Below are 19,331 nucleotides of genomic sequence, written 5' to 3'. Positions count from 1 at the left end.
CCTCACTCAGTCATGCCAGCCAAAACCTGCCCATCGGCTTGCTTAACTCCATGTGCTGGACCGTTCAGCCTAAGCTGCTAACCACTCTCCTTCTGATTTGCAGCAGAAAAGGAGCCCAGCCAAGGGCCAGGCTCTTGGGGTGCCTTGCAAACCTTCTTGCTTGCGAACCATTTTAGACAAGCGTTCATTAAAGCACCTTTCATTTCAAGCATTTCAACAAGCATTCCCTAAACTGCGTGCCGGTTGGGGTCCCCCTTAGGGAAGGGGTGATGTATTCAGCCTGCTTCTCACAGTCCCTGCAGCCCAGAGCCCTCAGCTAACACTGCCATAACACTGATATCTAAAACTAAATGTCCTCATCCACGTGGACACGCCCTCTTGGTGGGCCGTTTATCTGGACGGTGCCTTCAATGCCCAAGTGGGCCAGACACACTTAGAAAGTGAAAGTCGCTTAGTCGTGTCCGACTCTTTGCGACCCCATGGACTGTAGCCCCCCAGGCTCCTCTGTCCATGGGGATTCTCCAGGCAAGGATACTGGAATGGGTTGCCATGCCTTCCTCCAGGGGATCTTCCCAACCCAGGGATCGAACCCAGGTCTCCTGCATTGCAGGTGGATTCTTTACCAACTGAGCCACCAGGGAAGCCCAGTTCAAATTCTAAACACACTTAAGACCCACTTAAGCACAGTTCAAATTTTGGAGGGATAGTTTCACTTGCTTCAACCCCAGAGGAAGGGAGAATGAAATGATACCCCTTGAATTACCTCTCATTGTCACCTCTGAGACTGAGTAAATTCCCTTAAAATAGAGTGAAATTTATCTAGTCATATTTTAGAACAATTATGTGAAATATGATAAATGTGCTATCAAACATGAGCCTACAGATAGAGGAGTCCACCCAGGATGAAAGGAATAGGTGACATTTAGCCTTGGAAAATGGCAACCCACTCCAGTATTCTTGTCCGGACAATTCCATGGATAGAGGAGCCTGGCAGGCTACAGTCCATGGGGCTGCAGAGTCAGACACGACTAAGGAACTGAGCAGACCCTGTGACAGAATCCTGTTGCCTTCTGCTTGTCGCCCTCTGGTGGCCAGAAGCTACCACTGCCCCACTATCACTTCGTCACAAACAGAGACAGAAATGATTTGACCAGGCTAGATCTCTGGTAGTCAGAATGCATCACTTACCCCTCCTTGCACCCTCAGAACATGTAGGAAGGCCAGGAAGCTAAGAGTCCTTTTGGACAGCAGTCCCATTAGAGGGAACCCCGCTGGCACCCCGCAAAGGGGCAGATTCCAGGCTCTCTACTTGTGTCCTTGGCTCACTGTCCTGGGAACAATGACATCACCTTCATGGTGGCTTCACGCCCACCTAGTTACTCAAACAGCAGTGGGGACGTGAGTCAACTGCTGAGTTGTATTTTTAGCTTGCAGTAGGGGGAAAATTTGTTTTGAGGCTTCGTGTTAATTTTGGAATAAGAACTCAGCTCACTGAGCTGCCACCCAGAAAAGCTTTGAGCAAATAAACCACAGAATACATCTCCACAAGAGGTACAGCCAGCAGCAATCTGTCCAACAGCCTGCCCGACTGGATACTGAAGGCTCAGATGTGCTGGGGCCCATGGTGGCTTTCTTTTGAGGCCAAGAGCCAAGAAAATGCATGGCAGAGCACTCTCGGGGTGTGACTCTAAAAGTCCAAAGCAGATTCCAGACGGGAACACTACTGGGGAAAGATGCTGCAAGGTTCACTGTGCATCGTGGGGAAGAAAACGTTTTTGAGGTTGAGAGAAGGAGGTGTGAAAATACTGACTCACAGAAAGCAGAGTGACACACCCAGATCTTTACCTCATTGCTATGCAAGATCCCCCTCACATCCCTGAGCTGTGATTTGGTCCTGCCATCCTGGCCACTTGCTTGGTCTGCACTGACCACTGCAGACCGAGCAGATTTTCATATCGAGGCCTTCGGCACGAGGCCAGCACTGAAATAAAGATCCAGGAGCCGGTGCTGGGGATGGAATTTACCAACCTGTAAAGCACCACGCAGTCCTAGGTCTCTCTGATAATTGTCATCCCTCCTAGAGGTAAGTGACGTGTCCTCTAAGATCGTCCCACTCCAAGTCAAGGTGGGGCACCCTCTTCTTATTGTCAGGAGTTCAGAGAGCTTGAAAAAAAAATATGTAAGATGCCAGCAGCTGGGCAGAATGACAGAGGTCACCCTGGGGAAACAGATGGAGATTTGAGCCCAGGATGAGGCCTAACACGCACGCTTCTCTGAGACTTCTCTCGGACTGCTAGGTTGGCTGACCACCACCTGCTGGGTCATCGCCAGGGACTGAAGGGAACTGACACTCATTTCCATCCTGATGGCTGAGCACACTGGCCTGAGAGTCGCCCAGACATAGAGAACAGATGTTTGTGGAGCAGGCGACATAGAGGGCCTGCATTATTAAGGCAGTGACTCAAATCACAAGAGTTTGTGGTTCCTGGAAAACCAGCAGCAGGTCTGTGTCAGGCAGACAGACCAGGAAGAGCAAATGTTTATCTTCAAATGCTGGGGAGGTTGTGGCCACACGTGGCATCAGAGGCTAGTGTTTGAGAGGAGCCCAACCTGGCCCCCATGTCACCCCTTGACTCTGCGCTTGGATATGCTTTTCACATGTGTCCTGGCTTTCCAGGCTCAGGGGTCATAACACAACAAGGAGGTGCTGAATCCTAGAGCTGAGGGACAAGGGTTTGGGTCCACTCTCATAAGCTGTTGAATGTTAAGCTAGTTACTTAACGTCTCTGAGCCGTAATGACCTCATTTTAAAATACAGTTGTTGGCAACTTCCTTGGCAGTCTGGTGGTTAAGACTCCACCCTTCCAATGCAGGGGGTACAATCCCTGGTCAGGGTACTAGGAACCCACATGCATGGGGTGAGGCCAAAAAATAAAACAGAACGTTGCTGCTGCTAAGTCGCTTCAGTCGTGTCCAACTCTGTGCGACCCCATAGATGGCAGCCCACCAGGCTCCCCCGTCCCTGGGATTCTCCAGGCAAGAACACTGGAGTGGGTTGCCATTTCCTTCCCCAATGCATGAAAGTGAAAAGTGAAAGTGAAGTCGCTCAGTCGTGTCCGACTCTTCACCACCCCATGGACTGCAGCCCACCAGGCTCCTCTGTCCATAGGATTTTCCAGGCAGGAGTACTGGAGTGGGGTGCCATTGCCTTCTCCAAGCAGAACGTTAGGACTCATCTTATAGAATAGTTGTAAGAATAAAATAAAGTGATGCATGCCTGACACATGAAACCCCATAAATGTTATCTTCTCTCACTGTTGTTATTCTTCTTATTCCTTCTCAGATAGAGGGGTTTGATGGAGCAGCCCACTTCTTTGGGTGATAGTGTCAGAGGTTGACAGACACTTAGGAAGGCAGTTGGGTGCAGCAAAAGCAGCGGGAGAATGAGAGCAAGTAGAATGCTGGGGATAGGAGAGACGGCCCCTCCTAAGCCAGAGCCCACCCAGCTGTGGTCAGCGGCTGGATAAAGGCCATGCCACCCGCAGTCCACATCTCGGAGGGGAGGGCAGATGGCATTCTTAGCTGTTCTGAACCACTCACTCCAGCTAGAGTGCAAGCCAGGAAGACTGGAGAAGCAGCAAGGAGGGCAGCTAAGGGATCATCCGAGGGGCCTCAAACCCCAGCAGCATGGTCCTGGGGAGCCTGGACCTTTTCCAAGAGCAGGTCCCACCTCAGTCTGACCCCAGCTGATGTTTTCCAGAATTTGCCCACTTGCAGCCTTTGGTTCAGTGCCACCCCTGAACAGTAACTCCTAGCGCTGACCTCGACTCCACCTTCTGTTTGGGAGGTTGTCCTCCGCCACCCGAGCACAGCTGGGGAAGGGCACAGGGCACACAGAGCGTGGGGGAGCATGGGGTGGGGGGCTCAGGGTCCAGATGCCTTTCCAGCCTCTGAAACAAGCAGGGTGAACTAGAGGGTCTGCTAATTCCTCCAGGCTCTCTTGGCATCGGTGAGGGCGGTGCAGGACTTGGGAGGGAAAGGCTGAGGGAAATATCCGTAAAAATTATCCCGTCCCTTCCCTTTTTTAAACGTCTCCAAACTGTAGAAATCTAAAACCCATCACAAGCGAAGCTCTGTTTGGCAGAGGGCATGCAGCCCATCACATTTCTAGCAGGAGTGGGAAGCAGTGCTGGTCTGAGAGGCATGCAGACTCCACCAAGGGCTGCCCCTGCCTCATCCCTTCCATGGTGCCCCGTTCCTCTCGGCCTGACATCTGATGGGGAGCAGTGTGGCTGTGGGGGTACAGGTGCATCAGGGTGCTGCTGGAGCCCTCAATCCAGAGCCCTGGGGGTGGGGCAGGCTATAACCACACAGGCAATACCATCATCAGGAGGTTAAATGGTGACATGCTGGCCTCAGGGTCTCCCCCGTCCATGCTTCTTCCTCTTCTCCAGCTCATTTTTCCCAGAGTAGAGATGGCGGCTCCCCTCCTCTTGGTCTCAGGCCACTGCCAGCCATATGTCTGGATCCCCAAGTCTTTGTTCAGTGTGATACACTGGGGATGCAACAGGAAAGGGTGAGAAAGCAGGGGTGAGGGGAAGTAGGGATATCCACTTTATTCCATCCTGAGACTCAGCATTCTCCCCCAGGGAGGCTGGGATCTAGAAGATGAGGACTGTGTGAAACCACAGAACACACAGGACCAGCCTTACTGGAGAGTTCCTCCTACAACAGGAAATAGGCTGGGAAACAGTTCCACGTGTAAACCAAAAGCCGGATATTTTAGAGTATAAAGTGTGAACTCCGCGCTTATTTTTTTAAAGAGATCTGGCATCGTCAAAGGAATTTCAGGCTTGGGGAAGGATGCTCAGGTCTTTCTCTGAGATCCGTAGTGTATGTTTCAACTCTGCTCTGCTTTCTGGGATATCAGACGCAAGGAAAACCACCAGCTTCCCCTCTGCATGGAGGTCAGGGCCCAGGTTCAGGGTCGGGAGTCCCAGGGAGCTGCCAATGCCCAGACAGTATGCCCTGGAATCGAGTTGCTTAAACCTATGACTCATGGAGAGGACCTCCAAGAGGAGAGGCTCTGGATGTGAGCAGCTAGGGGGTGAGCACTGTCCCCGTGCCATCTGCCAGAATGAACTCGCTGGCCTGGACTTGGCAAATATTGACCGGGAAGCCCGTGGCCACCCACACTCTCTATTTCTTGCCCCTCCCCTCAGCTCTTCTGCATAGCACAGCTCAGATGGAAGCTTTTATCTCTTTATGATTTGATCAATAGAGAAAGGAGAATGAGGAGGTCCGAAATCTGCCCTCTAAATCTTCGGGGAAGAATAACCCTGGTTCCCCTTCACTTCCTTAAATTTAATCTTTATGTTTGGAAAGACTCAGGTGCCTTTGGAGATGTGCCACGTCACCTGGAGCGGAGCTGTGTTCTTCCCCGTCCCCTCCCCCCCATTTCCTTCGTTTTCTAGTTGGTTCTCTGTTTACCCAGCTGCCCAGCCAGGTCCAACTGTCCCGTGCTGCATTTTTGCACTGTGTGGGTCCTCTGAAGCAGAGCCACACCCCTTGCCTTGCCTGCTTTTTCACTTATCCCTGTTCTCCTGGGGGGGTGGTCCCTTACTGTTCTTGTACCTCGTCTTCTGTCTTAGTGAAGAGCCATACACAGTGCACGTAGCATTTGAATACAAAACACACGCATTACATGATGATGAGTGATAAAAAGGGAAGCACTAAACCAGAAAGAGCTGGTGAACAGAGCAGGGCTGGCACTTCTCCAAGAAAGGATGACCACCTGCTCTCTCGGGGGCCCCTGTGTGAGGGCAGGTGTGTGAGGGCCCCTGTGTGAGGGCGCGTGTGTCTTTACACTGCCTGGGGAATGCACTACAGCTCAAACTGCTGAGCCCTGACACAGTGCTTTTCACCAACCTAAATACAACACGGTTCAACCCTGCAGGAAACCTCACTTCAGATAGCAGAGTAGAAATGGCAATGGCTTCAGAGGTGAATCCTACCTTCTATTTATATATAGAAACACTGACTTTGCAGTTAAACCTGAAGTGTGTATCCCAGCTCTATGACTTTCAGCAAGTTACTGAGATTAAGTGCCCATGTCTATAAAATGAAATAAATAGTAATATCTACCTAGTCTGAGGATTAAATGAGAAAGTACAGAAAACAACTTATTCCCTGATCACTCAGTAAATGTTAGCCACCCGATATTTTTGCAGAGAGCAGAGGTCATTTGAACAGTTTGTAAGAGAAAGAAAACTCCAGTAAATCCAGTTGTCAGAACTTGCACCCCCCACGTTTGTTCTGCCTCCAGCAGCCGCCTCCACCCACCCCCAACTTGCCAGCCAGCGACCTTTATGTAGCTCCAGGACCACCTCTGGTTATAACGGGTACTTACTCACTGCTAAAGCATTTCTCCTTTAGGAAATGTTATCCCAAGTAAGTTTCTCTCCTGTGCACTCTGACGACTTGATTTTGCACGACAGGAACGTGTAAAGATCCCTGGAGTCCTTATTCCACCTGAGGAGTTTGGAGGAGAACAGGGCTGGGGGCGGGGGCAGGGGTGGGAGCCGGGGGGCTGGAGTGGTGGGCCCTCCAGTAGCTGAGGAAAGGAACTGCAGGGCCAGGGTTAAGACACTGTATGTAGCCCTGATGGGCCAGTGACATATGCCCTTCCAGAAGGTTCTACTGCTTGTGTGTAAAAGAGGGCTACGATCCGTGGTCGTGGTCACTCTGTGTTGAGATGTGAAATACATAAAAGCGGGATCCTGAGAGGCACCTCCAGAAAGTTGGGAAGGAGCTAAGAGGGGGTCGTGAACAGGCCATAGTCATGACGGAAGAACCTGTCGTTGCGACTGTGACCACCTGCCTCTGGCGGCCCCAGGAATCACATGGCCGGCCCTCCCCCGACATGATGCCGAGTCGCGGCTCTGCTCCTTGCAGTCAACCGTTTCCGGTCCTTGGTTCACCCCAGGCTTTGCCGAGTGCCCCCTTCCAAGCAGGGACAAATATTCAGACAGGAAAGCAGCCTTTGCATGGTCTCCGAAGGACTAAAAGGGAGCCCTGCCGCCCTCCACGGCACCCTTGCAGACATTTCTACCCCTGTTGGCACGTAGGGGCCCCTCCGATTCCCCGCCACTGCTCTGACTGCCCTGTCTTCCTTCCATCCAGATCGTGGCTGCCATCCTCGCCATCGCTGGGATCGTGATGATGACCTACGCGGATGGCTTCCACAGCCACTCCGTCATTGGCATAGCCCTGGTGGTGGGCTCGGCATCCATGTCCGCCCTCTACAAGGTAGGCGCAGGGAGCGGGCCCTCTGGGCTTTCCTGGCCTGGCTGGCTCGGTGCTTTGAGGGAAACTTGGTTGGAGCTGGTGCTTGAAGAGGAGCACTGAGCACAGCGAGCCTGACAATGTGGAGATGTGCAGCAGCTCTTGGCTCTGGCTTTCCAGACGTTTCCATCGATGGCCATACATTGGCAACATTTGGGAAAAAAGGGTGGAAGGATAGGTGGATCAACTGAATTCAATGAGTGACTTCCTTATTTGGCCCAACAAGGGAGGATTGGGCTTCCCAGGTGATGCTAGTAATAAAGAACCAGCCTGCCGATGCAGGAGATATGAGAGATGTGGGTTTGATCTCTGGGTAGGGAAGATCCCCTGGAGGAGGGTGTAGCAACCCACTCCAGTATTCTTGCCTTATCCCATGGACAGAGGAGCCTGGTGGGCTACATTCCATGGGGTCACAAAGAGTCTGACAGGTCTGAGACTTAGCACCCACACACAGAGAAGGATCGGGGGCCCTAACTGCCTGCTTCTGTGTTTGGTCAGATAATTTCCCATAAGATTAGACATGAAAATTGAAATATCTCCTGCAGCTTTGAAATCTTTTATCACATGGTTTTTGAGGCCACCAGGATTCAACATGAATCCATGTGCATTTCAAGTATTGCTTTAGACTAAATAAATAAAAGCACAATTACTATCATATGGAATTATAAAATATTTTTGACAAAATGCTGGGAACCATTGGAGGTGTGTGTGTGCGAACTGCACGTCTCGAGAAGACAGTGATTCCCCCCACACTTATCTCTCACCCTCTCTGCTCCATCACATTTCTCAACGGCTCTCCCACTTTGCTTCCCCTTCTCTTCAGATCCCTAGTCAAGAATGCAAATATTTTCTGGTCTCCATGTTGGAAAACTGACCTGGTGGATTCAATGAAAAATTACATGGTAGCTTTGAGACTTAATGGCCTTTTGTGGATCCAGATAGTCAGACAGAGAAAATAAATGACTGTAGAAAGTTCTAAGAAAAGGAACTTTTCCAGCATGGGGAGGAACACATTTATGTGTTTGTAAAATGAAATAACTATACCTTTTCTTTTTTTTTTTTTTTTTTGGCTTTGGCCTGAGGCTTGTGATATCTTAGTTCCCTGACTAGGGATCAAACTTGTACCCCCAACCCTGCATTGGGAGCTCGGAGTCTTAACCACTGGACCACCAGGGAAATCCCAACTGTACCCTCTTATCTTCATCAGCTCCCTGCCCTTTGCCCTCAGAGAGAGAAACACAGCCCATGAGGAATACATCTCACCCAGAGGATGCGATAGTCTAGCCCCATTCGTGACTCCAGAGCCACTGTCCAAATACAGAAAATACTTAAATACTCTGCTCTCTTCAATGAGCTGCATGCTAATGGGAAGCAGAGTGGATAGATACTCCGTCCACCACGAATACAAATATTCTGATTTAGACTTACATTTCCAACTCCTCCACTGGCTGATCTTTATCCAGACAGGCTGGTGGGCAGAAGGGTAAAAGGACTTGACTTCATTTCCCTTTGCATGCTTCCTGCCCAGAAATGTCCAGAGATATCCCAAAGAGATGTGAAATGACTGGAAGAGGAAGAAGGAGGAACAAAGCAGAGGCTGAAACTGGACCATCAGTTCTGTAACTGTGAACAATGTAGTTAACACGGAGGCTGGACGGGGCCCTGCTTTCCCTGGGAGCTCAGCTTCCCGCCTTCTCCAGCCACCTTTGTCCCTTTCCTGGCTTTTCATGCATCTGAGATGTGTACAAACAGGGGCAAGAAATCCATCGGGAGTGTTCCACTAAAACCCCATGCCATGTCTGGAATGTGGGTGGTGGACTGGAGCAGAGGTAAGCTGTGAGTGTTGTAAAACCTCTCCATTTGGTTTATAGGAAATGTCTTTGTAGCCAGATCCCTTTTTGGGGTGGGGCAGTGGTTTTCAAACTGTTCAGGGATGAATGTTAGGGGTTCCCGAAAGGAATGTGTAATCGTGGCTTGCGTGCGTAATAAGTCGCGTCAATCAAGTCTGACTCTTTGCAACCCTGTGGACCATAGCCCTCCAGGCTCCTCTGTCCATGGGATTCTCCAGGCATGAATACTGGAGTGGGTTGCCATGCCCTCCTCCTGGGGATCTTCCCAGCCCAGGGATCAAACCCGGGTCTCTTAGGTCTCCTGCATGGCAGGCGGGTTCTTTACCACTAGCACCACTTGGAAGCCCATGCAATCATGGCAGATACTTCTAATTGGAGTGACTTCTAATTTATGTGGCTTTCTCATCTTCAATGCCGTGAGGCTGCGATGTGGTGTCATGGATACAGCACGGAGGAATCAAGCGTGGTGTGAAAACCCATGATTCCTGAAAATGCTCTCTGTGTATCCGAGGAGTAACTCTCCATCGCCACATTACTGAGCATGGAGGAACCCTGCTGCCCTTCACTGAAGGCCACGTGAGGTGGAATTTACCGTCACGTGGCCGTTGGCCCCGTGGTCCAGCCCCAGCTTACCAAGGGCACTCGCTTCTCCCTGGCACGTTGGAGCCCAAGTCAGACTGTCACCCCCCCTCCTCTGCTCTCTCCGGCAGGTCCTGTTCAAGCTCCTCCTCGGCAGTGCTAAGTTTGGAGAAGCCGCCTTATTTCTCTCCATTCTGGGTGTGTTTAACATCCTGTTCATCACCTGTATTCCTGTCATCCTCTACTTTACCAAAGTGGAATACTGGAGCTCTTTTGATGACATTCCATGGGGAAACCTTTGTGGATTTTCAGTCCTCTTATTGAGTAAGTGGCGACTACCCTGCCAGAATCCCCAGAAAGCAGGGACTGACAGTGGGATCCAGAAACCCATGCCCTGAAGGAGAAAAGCAAGTCTATTATTATCCTCAAGTTCTTCACGGTTTTCTAGGTCATTGTGTCGCAAAAAGGAAAGCCTTTGTAATGATGACACTAGTTCTAATTCCAGGACTAGGGTCGCTGTGGTAGTAACCATGGTCATGGCTGCTCTGAGCAGAGAACCAGGAGCTAAGGGTAATAACAGTACATTACTTATAGGGCTGCTTGTTCTTGTTCAGTCGCCAAGTCATTTCCAACTCTTTGCAACCCCATGGACTGCAGCATGCCAGGCTTCCCTGTCCTTCACTGTCTCCCCGAGTTTGTTCAAACTCATATCCATTGAGCCAGTGATGCCATCCAACCATCTCATCCTCTGTCACCCCCCTCTTTTTTCTGCCCTCCATCCTTCCCAGAATCAGGGTCTTTTCCAATGAGTTGGTTCTCCACATCCGGTGGCCAAAGTATTGGCTTCAGCATCAGTCCTTCCATTGAATATAGGGCTGGTTAGAAATTGGTAGATTAATAATATAATAGGGAAGAAACTTCTGTATTCTATTACAAGTTTATCACTAAAAGGATGATGCCTACAAGCTTAAATTATACATAATGCTCCCCAAGTAATGTGCATTAAGCTAAAATACCTTTGTTTAGCTCACAGGAAATAACCTGACTAGACCTACTTGTGAATGACTGTAGAGAGGAAGAAATTAACACATCCTCTCTGGAGACTGATGGGAACCAGGAAGTGTTCGACTCTACTGTCTCCCCTTTTAGTACAAAAGGAGCCTGAATTCTAACCCAGACTGGATGGTTCTTTGGGACGTGAACTCACAATCTTCTCAGTTTGCCAGCTTTATGAATAAAGTTGTTATTCCTTGCTCCAGCAACTGACCTTTCAATTATTGGCCTGTCGTGCAGCAAGCAGTACAAGCTTAGAGTTGGTTAATAATCCACACAGAGCTCTTAGAACACTGCCTGATGATGTTCAGTAAATATTACCACTATTTGTGTCACCATCCCCATTACTTCATTATCATCATCATCCTCACCACCAGTAATTGCTATAAGGCTGGTCCTAGGCAGGGAAGCATCCAAGGAGGAGCCTCACCCATTTCTATCTAAAATGTGCATCCCAAAGCTCCTGACCATAGTCATCCCAGAATCACTGCCAGCAACAGAAAAAAGCAAAGTTAGTCAGATAAGTAGGATAGTCTCATCCTCTTTTCTAGTGCCTTCTCACTGGTTAGCTTTTTAAAATTTCTTTCTTCTTCTTCAGAGCTCAAGGAAGAGAAGAGGCCTAAGTAATCAGGATGTTTGGCCCTAATCCCCAGTCCTGGAGCCCTTGCAGGAACCCAAGTCAGAATAAAGAGCGAAACACCTAGACCCCAGCCTTCCCAGAGAAGCTGAGGTTGATAGGCCAGAAAGGACAGAAGGTCAGGGCTGGTCATGCATAACACCTATCTTTTTATTCTTTATTTCAGCATTCAATATTGTATTAAATTTTGGAATTGCTGTTACATATCCCACTCTGATGTCTCTTGGAATCGTCCTCAGCGTACCTGTGAATGCAGGTAAACTTCTATGGCTCTCTGTATCTGTTTATAAACACACACAAGCACACACGTGCACACACATACTCACATATATTCTTGCTTGCCTGGTACAGTGTACAGGTTTAACCTCCTGTATAGAAAGAAACCACTTGGGTAAAATGTTGACGTTTGTGACACATGCAGTATTTTCTTCAGAGTGGATTGATTTTCACATATAACACCAAGGTACAGAAAGTCTAAAATCATCTTTGTTTGAGCCAGTGTGGAGATCAGAGATGAATATCATTAATATTATTAATCAGTAGAGACAAACAGGTAGCAGAAAAAAAAGTTTTTTAGTTTTCATAAGGAGCTTTCTAGAAGAGAATGTTAGCTCAGGGTATGGCAGGCATGAAATAGAGACACGTCCACAACTATAGAAGTGTAGACCTTGCTCCCGGAGTCCCAGAAGAGAGCCCTTCATCCAGCCGCTCAGGACCCGGCTCTGTTTGTCACTGGGGACTCACAAGCACACTCAGTCGGTTCTTCTAAAGCGCGCCATCACCTCCCCCTCACCTCCTTCCTTTTCCTGGCTCATGCTGCTATGAACTTTGGGTTTTCCTCCCAGAATCTCCCTAAGTCATACCCGACCTCCCTGTAGAATCTGTTTGTGAGTCACTTCCCAGAGCACTCACCCCCTTGACCTTGGCACAGCTCCTGCCAAAGCCATCTCCCGACCTGCCCACTTCTGGGCCATTAGAGGACTAGGCTCCCAGGGAATGGCAACCCCATATCCTGTTCAGTCTGGTGATAATAAGCCTGGAAGCATAGGTAAAACCACAGTCAACTTCCAGAGGTCTTCCTTGCGTTGCATTCCATACGGTCTATACATGTCTTACCCTGGTCCCAGACTCCTTGGGCCCAGCACCTGCCCAGAGGGAGGGTGACCACTCCCCTCTCATAACCTCTCTGGGCCCTTACTTATCCCCTAAAAATGAAGGTTGTCCCTGAGTCATCACCTTGGTTCATAGGAGGACCACATGAAATGATTTATGAGGCAGAACTTCCAAAGGCAGGAAGCCCCTAAGCAGCTGGAGAGCTGGTAGAAAAGTGGTCCAGCTTGTTTGTGTCCACACACCACAGGCTTCAGAAAAATGACTCATCAACATACCCCCATTGCATCTTAGTGTGTCTTTAGAGTCACAGAGCATTCTTATTTCAAGAATAAGAACTGTATCATGCAGCCAGTGTGTGAGAGGTTAATCAGAATCCTCTGCAATGTAAGGGTCAGCAGTGTATCAGAGGAAGCAATAACAGTCAGTTCTCCAGGGGAGGAGGAGCAGAGGAGTCTGTGGTTCTCCAACCTGTCAGAGCAGAGCCCTTGCTGGGCTTTCTGACAGTCTCTCTAGCATAGCTCGTGGGACTGGCTGACTGGCTCTGATGGCTCACTGTAAAGAATCCACCTGCCATGCAGGAGACCTGGGTTTGATCCCTGGGTCAGGAAGATCCTCTGGAGGAGGAAATGGCAACTCACTCCAGTAGTCTTGCCTGGAGAACTCTATAGACAGAGGAGCCTAGTGGGCTACAGTCCATGGGGTTCTAAGGAGTCAGACACGACTGAGCAACTAACACTTTCACTTTCTTTCATTTGTAAATTAACAGGCTGTTCTGCCGGTATTAAAAATTAATGTTTCCAAATTAGAGGAAGATAAAAGAGGTGCTTTAATTCCACAAAAGAACTGCTAACAAAATGTTTTTCTCAGGTTTGCCTTTTACCTCTATGCCCAGCCTCTAGATGGAGGCGAGAAGTGCAGGAAGAAGGGGATGGGGCAGGAGGACTGGAGGAACAGGAAGTGGGATGACAGAGCAGCCCCTCTTGGGGCAGACACGGCAGGGTAGGGGATGCAGAGGGAGGGCCAGCACGGCAGGCTTCAAAAGCTGCACATACAAGTCACAAGAAACTCTTTCACAAACTGAGTTTTTCAAAAAAAACAATCTGATTCTCCCTTGTGTGGAGTTCAGTTCAGTTCAGTCGCTCAGCTGTGTCCGACTCTTTGTGACCTCATGGACTGCAGCACGCCAGGCCTCCCTGTCCATCACCAACTCCCAGAGTTTATTCAAACTCATGGCCATTGAGTCGGCAATGCCATCCAACCATCTCATCCTCTGTCATCCCCTTCTCCTCCTGCCTTCAATCTTTCCCAGCATCAGGGTGTTTTCCAAGGAGTCAGTTCTTTGCATCAGGTGGCCAAAGTATTGGAGTTTCAGCTTCAGCATCAGTCCTTCCAATGAATATTCAGGACTGATTTCCTTTAGGATGGACTGGTTGGATCTCCTTGCAGTCCAAGGGACTCTCAAGAGCCTTCTCCAACACCACAGTTCAAAAGCATCAATTCTTCTTTATGCTCAGCTTTCTTTATGGTCTCACATCCATTCATGACTACTGGAAAAATGACAGCTTTGACTAAATGGACCTTGGCAAAGTAATGTCTCTACTTTTTAATATGCTGTCTAGGTCGGTCAGAGGTCCTAGGTTGCTCCATGGAGCAAGTGTCTTTTAATTTCATGGCTGCAATCACCATCTGCAGTGATTTCAGAGCCCAAGGAAATAAACTCTCTGTTTCCATTGTTTCCACACCTATTTGCCATGAAGTGATTGGACCAGATGCCATGATCTTAGTTTTTTGAATGTTGAGTTTTAAACCAGCTTTTTTCACTCTCCTCTTTCACTTTCATTAAGAGGCTCTTTGCTTTCTGCCATAAGGGTGGTATCACCTGCATGTCTGAGATTATTGATATTTCTCCCAGAAATATTGATTAAAGCTTGTGCTTCATCCAGCCCAACATTTTGCATGATGTACTCAGCATGTAAGTTAAATAAGCAAGGTGACAGTATACAGCCTTGATGTACTCCTTTCCCAATTTGCAACCAGTCTGTTGTTCCATGTCTGGTTCTAACTGTTGCTTCTTGACCTGCATATAGATTTCTCAGGAGGCAGGTAAGCTAGTCTGGTATTCCCTTCTCTTTAAGAATTTTCCACAACAGTGATCCACACAGTCAAAGGCTTCAGCATAGTCAATAAAGCAGATGTTTTTCTGGAACTCTTGCTTTTTCTATGATCCAGTGGATGTTGGCAATTTGATCTCTTGTTCTGCCTTTTCTAAATCCAGCTTGAACATCTGGAAGTTCTCAGTTCACATACTGTTGAAGCTTAGTTTGGAGAATTTTGAGCATTACTTTGCTAGCATGTGAGATGAGTGCAATTGTGCAGTAGTTTGAGCATTCTCTGGCATTGCCTTTCTTTGGGATTGGAATGAAAACTGAATTTTTCCAGTCCTGTACCCACTGCTGAGTTTTCCTAATTTGCTGGCATATTGAGTGCAGCATTTTCACAGCATCATCTTTTAGGATTAGAAACAGTTCACCTGGAATTCCATCACCTCCACTAGCTTTGTTCATACTGATGCTTCCTAAGGCCCACTTGATTTTGCATTCCAGGATATCCGGCTCTAGGTGAATGATCACACCATCGTGGTTATCTGGGTCATTAAAGTCTTTTTTGTACAGTTCTTCTGTGTATTCTTGCCATTTCTTCATAATATCTTCTGCTTCTGTTAGGTCCTTACCATTTCTGTCTTTTATTGTGCCCATCTTTGCGTGAAATGTTCCCTTGGTATCTCTAATTTTCTTGACGAGATCTCTAGTGTTTCCCATTCTATTGTTTTCATCTATTTCTTTGCATTGGAAAATATGCAAAAATTGCATTGGAAATATGCTAAGGAAGGCTTTCTTATCTCTCCTTGCTATTCTTTGGAACTCTACATTCAGATGGGTATATCTTTCCTTTCCTCCTTTGCCTCTCACTTCTCTTCTTTTCTCAGCTATTTGTAAGGCCTCCTCAGACAACCATTTTATGTGGAGGCCTGCCTCCAAATTTGCTTTGTTTGATTTAGTTGAGAAAAGAGAAAAAGAAAGCAAAAAAAGGAAAAGAAAACCAACTTTGGAACGCTTTTGATCTTTAGTTATGAAGAGAATGATGATCCAGATTTGTATGAACTGATGTGAATCCTGTTCTCATTTTGTTCCCTCATCTCATCGGTCAGAAATGAGCTTCTTGGGCCTTTAATAAATGTTCATAATCAGTGATGACATAGGTGGCATTAGAGCCTCATGTTAATAATACCCTGGAGTGGAGTAAAAGTTTGTATCTATTACTTTCAAAGAACCAGGTTGAGTTTGGTCTTTAGAACATAAAAATATGGGACTTCCCCGATAGTCCAGTGGTTAAGACTCTGCATTTCCAATGCAGGGGGCACGGATTTGATCCCTGGTTGGGGAGCTGGGATCCCACATGCTGTGGGGTGCAGCCAAAAATATAAAAATAATCTTTTTAAAATGTGAAAAGCACCAATAATAGAAAGAAGAGAATAACATTGTAATTGTCCTGGCATCCCAGAGGTGGCCACAATCAATTTTGGTATATACTGGATTGGCTGAAAATTCACTGGGGTTTTTCCAGGAGAGCATATGAGAAACCCAAATGAACTTTTTGGCCAACTAGTATATATACAGGGCTTCCCAGATGGCACTAGTGGTCAAAAAAAAAAAAAAAAAACAACCTGCCTGCCAATGCAGGAGATGGAAGAAACACAGGTTCGATCCCTGGGTCAGGAAGATCCCCTGGAGTAGGAAGTGGCAATCCATTCCAGCATTCTTGCCTGGAGGATTCCATGGATAGAGGAGCCTGGACAGTTACAGTCCAGGGGGTTGCAAAGAGTCAGACGCACTGAGCAACTGAGCACACACACACATGTATACACACACACACGTCTCTAAGTGCCCCTCGTGTTTTGTTTTGTCTCTCAGACAAATCGATGTCCAAACTAAGGTGCCAGGTCAAGTCAGTTCGGCCGCTCCCACCAGCCAGCGTTTCTAAAGGGGGGTTTGCTAGAGGCAGCTCTGCCTACCTGGTCAAGGCAGCACAGTGTCCACCCCACAGAAAGGGCTGCCCCAGGCCCTGGCCTGGCGGGGTCCCCCACCTCCTGATTGCCCAGGCCTGTCGGCCCCTGGGTAACCTCCGTTCTCTGTCTCCTGCAGTGGTTGATCATTACACCAGTAAGATCGTTTTCAACGGCGTCCGGGTAATTGCCATCATCATCATCGGCCTGGGCTTCCTCCTCCTCCTCCTGCCTGAGGAGTGGGACGTCTGGTTGATTAAGCTGCTCACTCGCCTCAAAGTGAGGAAGAAGGAGGAAGCGGCTGAGGGTGGAGCGGACCTGGGCTTGGGGCTTCAGAGCAAGAGCAGAAGGGCCCGGCCCTCCTTCGCCCGCTGACCATCTGCCCTAGGACTCTGCGGCAACCGCTCACGAGGGGGGTTCGGAATCTCTTCCTGACAGGGGGAACCTCAGTGAGGTGTACATACCTGTACAGTTTTGGTAATCTGCGGTAAGTTATATGGTATTTATTGGCATGTCCAACTTGCTTGCACTTTTTTCACATCAGATCTTTCACTTAAGGGTACTGATTCAATACGGGAGAGAAAAGAAGAACCTCTCCGCTCTTTTTACATGAATGTAAAGCAGCTTAAAATGATCCTTGCCTAGATTGCTTGGGATGACAGGTGTTCTCGACATGGCAGGGCAGATGTTTCAAATCTTTGCAACTGAAAATTACATTGCACACTGTGATTATTTCTCAGCGATGGTAGGTCATATTTTGTTTTATACCAGAGCTGCACTCTTAATTTTAAGGGATTTCAATGAACCAAAAGATCACTCTGAATTAATTGAGATAAATGGATTTCTGGATGGGTGGGTAGATGGGACATGAAGAGCTGGAGCAGAAAAGGAAAATGGACTTGGAAAACCGTCGACTGTGGCTAACCTGGGGGTGATGATTAGAGGAGGACAGGCCAAGCTGGGTAACAGAAAGGGGAAGTTAAGTCTTAGCCCCAGCTGGCTTGCCCTCACATGTCTGTGTAAGATCGTGCAAGAGAAATTACAGTGCCTTCTACAGAATTTTTGTCTTTACCTATGTGAAGCGAGGTGACATTATAAGTCACTGGCGCCGTCTTATCATTTAGATGTAGAAATCTTTAGAAACAAACAAAATACTATATATATATATGTCTGTACGTACAAAAATGGCAAAGCTGATGACCAGTGTCACAGAACACAGGTCTCGGTGTGTATATGAGGCAGAGTCCGCAGAAGATGAATCGCTGGTTGCTTTTACTTCCTGACTAAGACCGAAAAATTATTTACTGAATCTGCAAACCTTTTTATGAAACTTTTAAGCACCAGGCTGTTTACTTCCACATTATAGGTCTGCCAGAAAATTCTATCTGTGATAGATCTGTAAAGAGGGATGAGGGGGTTAGAGTTTACTATTTTTGAAGTTTACATTGTTACATATCGAAATGGAAACCTTATTTTGAAATGTTGTCATAACCCAATGGTGCACTCTGTAACCATGGAGTCTTTTGTTTCCTAGGGGAAAGGAGTACTCATGACCTAAACTTTTTAGCAAATTATTATTCTCAGTTTCCATTACCTGTTTGGCCAAACAGATGAATAAACTATTTAAAAAAGAAGCATTTTGTGCTGTCTTGGCGGCATCTTTGTTCCTTTCCCACTAGGTAGATCCGACTTTCTGGCTTCCTCACCTGATATTCTTCTCCCAGCAAGCCCCATCCTCCTGCACCCTCAAAGCACAGAAAGCCAGCCTGCCACTTCAAGGGAAGAAAGTTCTTAATGCAGATAAGAGTTGCTTTCACAACTTCCCTGGTGGCTCAGACGGTAAAAAAAAAAAAAAAAAAACTGCCTGCAATGCAGAAGACCTGGGTCCCATCCCTGAGTTGGGAAGATCCCCTGGAGTAGGGCATAGCAGCCCACTCCATTATTCTTGCCTGGAGAATTCTGTGAACAGAGGAGCCTGATGGGCTGGAGTCCATGGGATCACAAAGAGTCAGACACAACTGAATAATTAACACACTTTGCTTTCACAAAAGTGAAATGCAGGGCAAAGGTCCAGCCCTGGAAGGAAGTGTCTCGAGGCAGAGTTTCCTCCTATCCTCCTCCCGGACCCGCCCCTCTCCAGGGGTGCCTGCCTCCCCCTCTCTGCATCTCTGGTATGGCTTCTGCCTCCCTGTCCTGTGCAACCTAGTCCCTCGGCTTCCTTGCACTTGCGCCCCAGAGTGGCAGCCTCAGTCCCTAAATTGACCTGGTCTTTTCAGCTTTGCTCCCACACCTGACTTCTGCCTGATTCTAGAAGGAATTTAATGTAACATGTGTATCACTGTTCCAGGCCGCTGCAGCCAGGGGCTCTGAGGTCTTGCATCTCTCATCCTCTGGCCACAGAAGGCCATGTTCTCTAGGGCATGTGAACCATGAGGCAGGCTTGGACTTGAGACCTTTTGCTGAAGTGCCTGCACCTGGACAAACCTCTCCTCCAGCAACAACAACAAAAAAAACCTGTATGGGACTAAAAATAACTGTGCACATGCACAGTTAGGGCAAATTATGACAGAGGATACACAATAAACCAAAAAATCCCAATTGCCATTTTTGAAGAGCCTGAAGCAAAAGTATCATGTCAGGAGGAAAAGCAGGGTACTGCACATGACCCCTCACACAGCACCTCCTAGTTCAA

General features: G+C 48.0%; 1 protein-coding gene across 2 annotated transcripts in view; it reads left to right on the top strand.

The window, feature by feature from the left end:
- SLC35F3 (solute carrier family 35 member F3) overlaps positions 1 to 17,014 on the top strand; it is a 434,234-nt gene extending 417,220 nt beyond the window's left edge. For both annotated transcript variants that reach the window (XM_070364741.1, XM_070364742.1), the window contains 4 exons: positions 7,183 to 7,308; positions 9,905 to 10,097; positions 11,630 to 11,719; positions 16,779 to 17,014. In XM_070364741.1, coding sequence (XP_070220842.1) covers positions 7,183 to 7,308; positions 9,905 to 10,097; positions 11,630 to 11,719; positions 16,779 to 17,014 — 645 coding nt within the window. The remainder of the gene's footprint in view (positions 1 to 7,182; positions 7,309 to 9,904; positions 10,098 to 11,629; positions 11,720 to 16,778) is intronic.
- Positions 17,015 to 19,331: the final 2,317 nt, after the last annotated feature.

Source organism: Bos mutus, chromosome 28, assembly GCF_027580195.1.
Source record: "Bos mutus isolate GX-2022 chromosome 28, NWIPB_WYAK_1.1, whole genome shotgun sequence".
NCBI classification, from domain to species: Eukaryota; Metazoa; Chordata; class Mammalia; order Artiodactyla; family Bovidae; genus Bos; species Bos mutus.
This window is presented reverse-complemented; position numbering and strand designations above follow the sequence as displayed.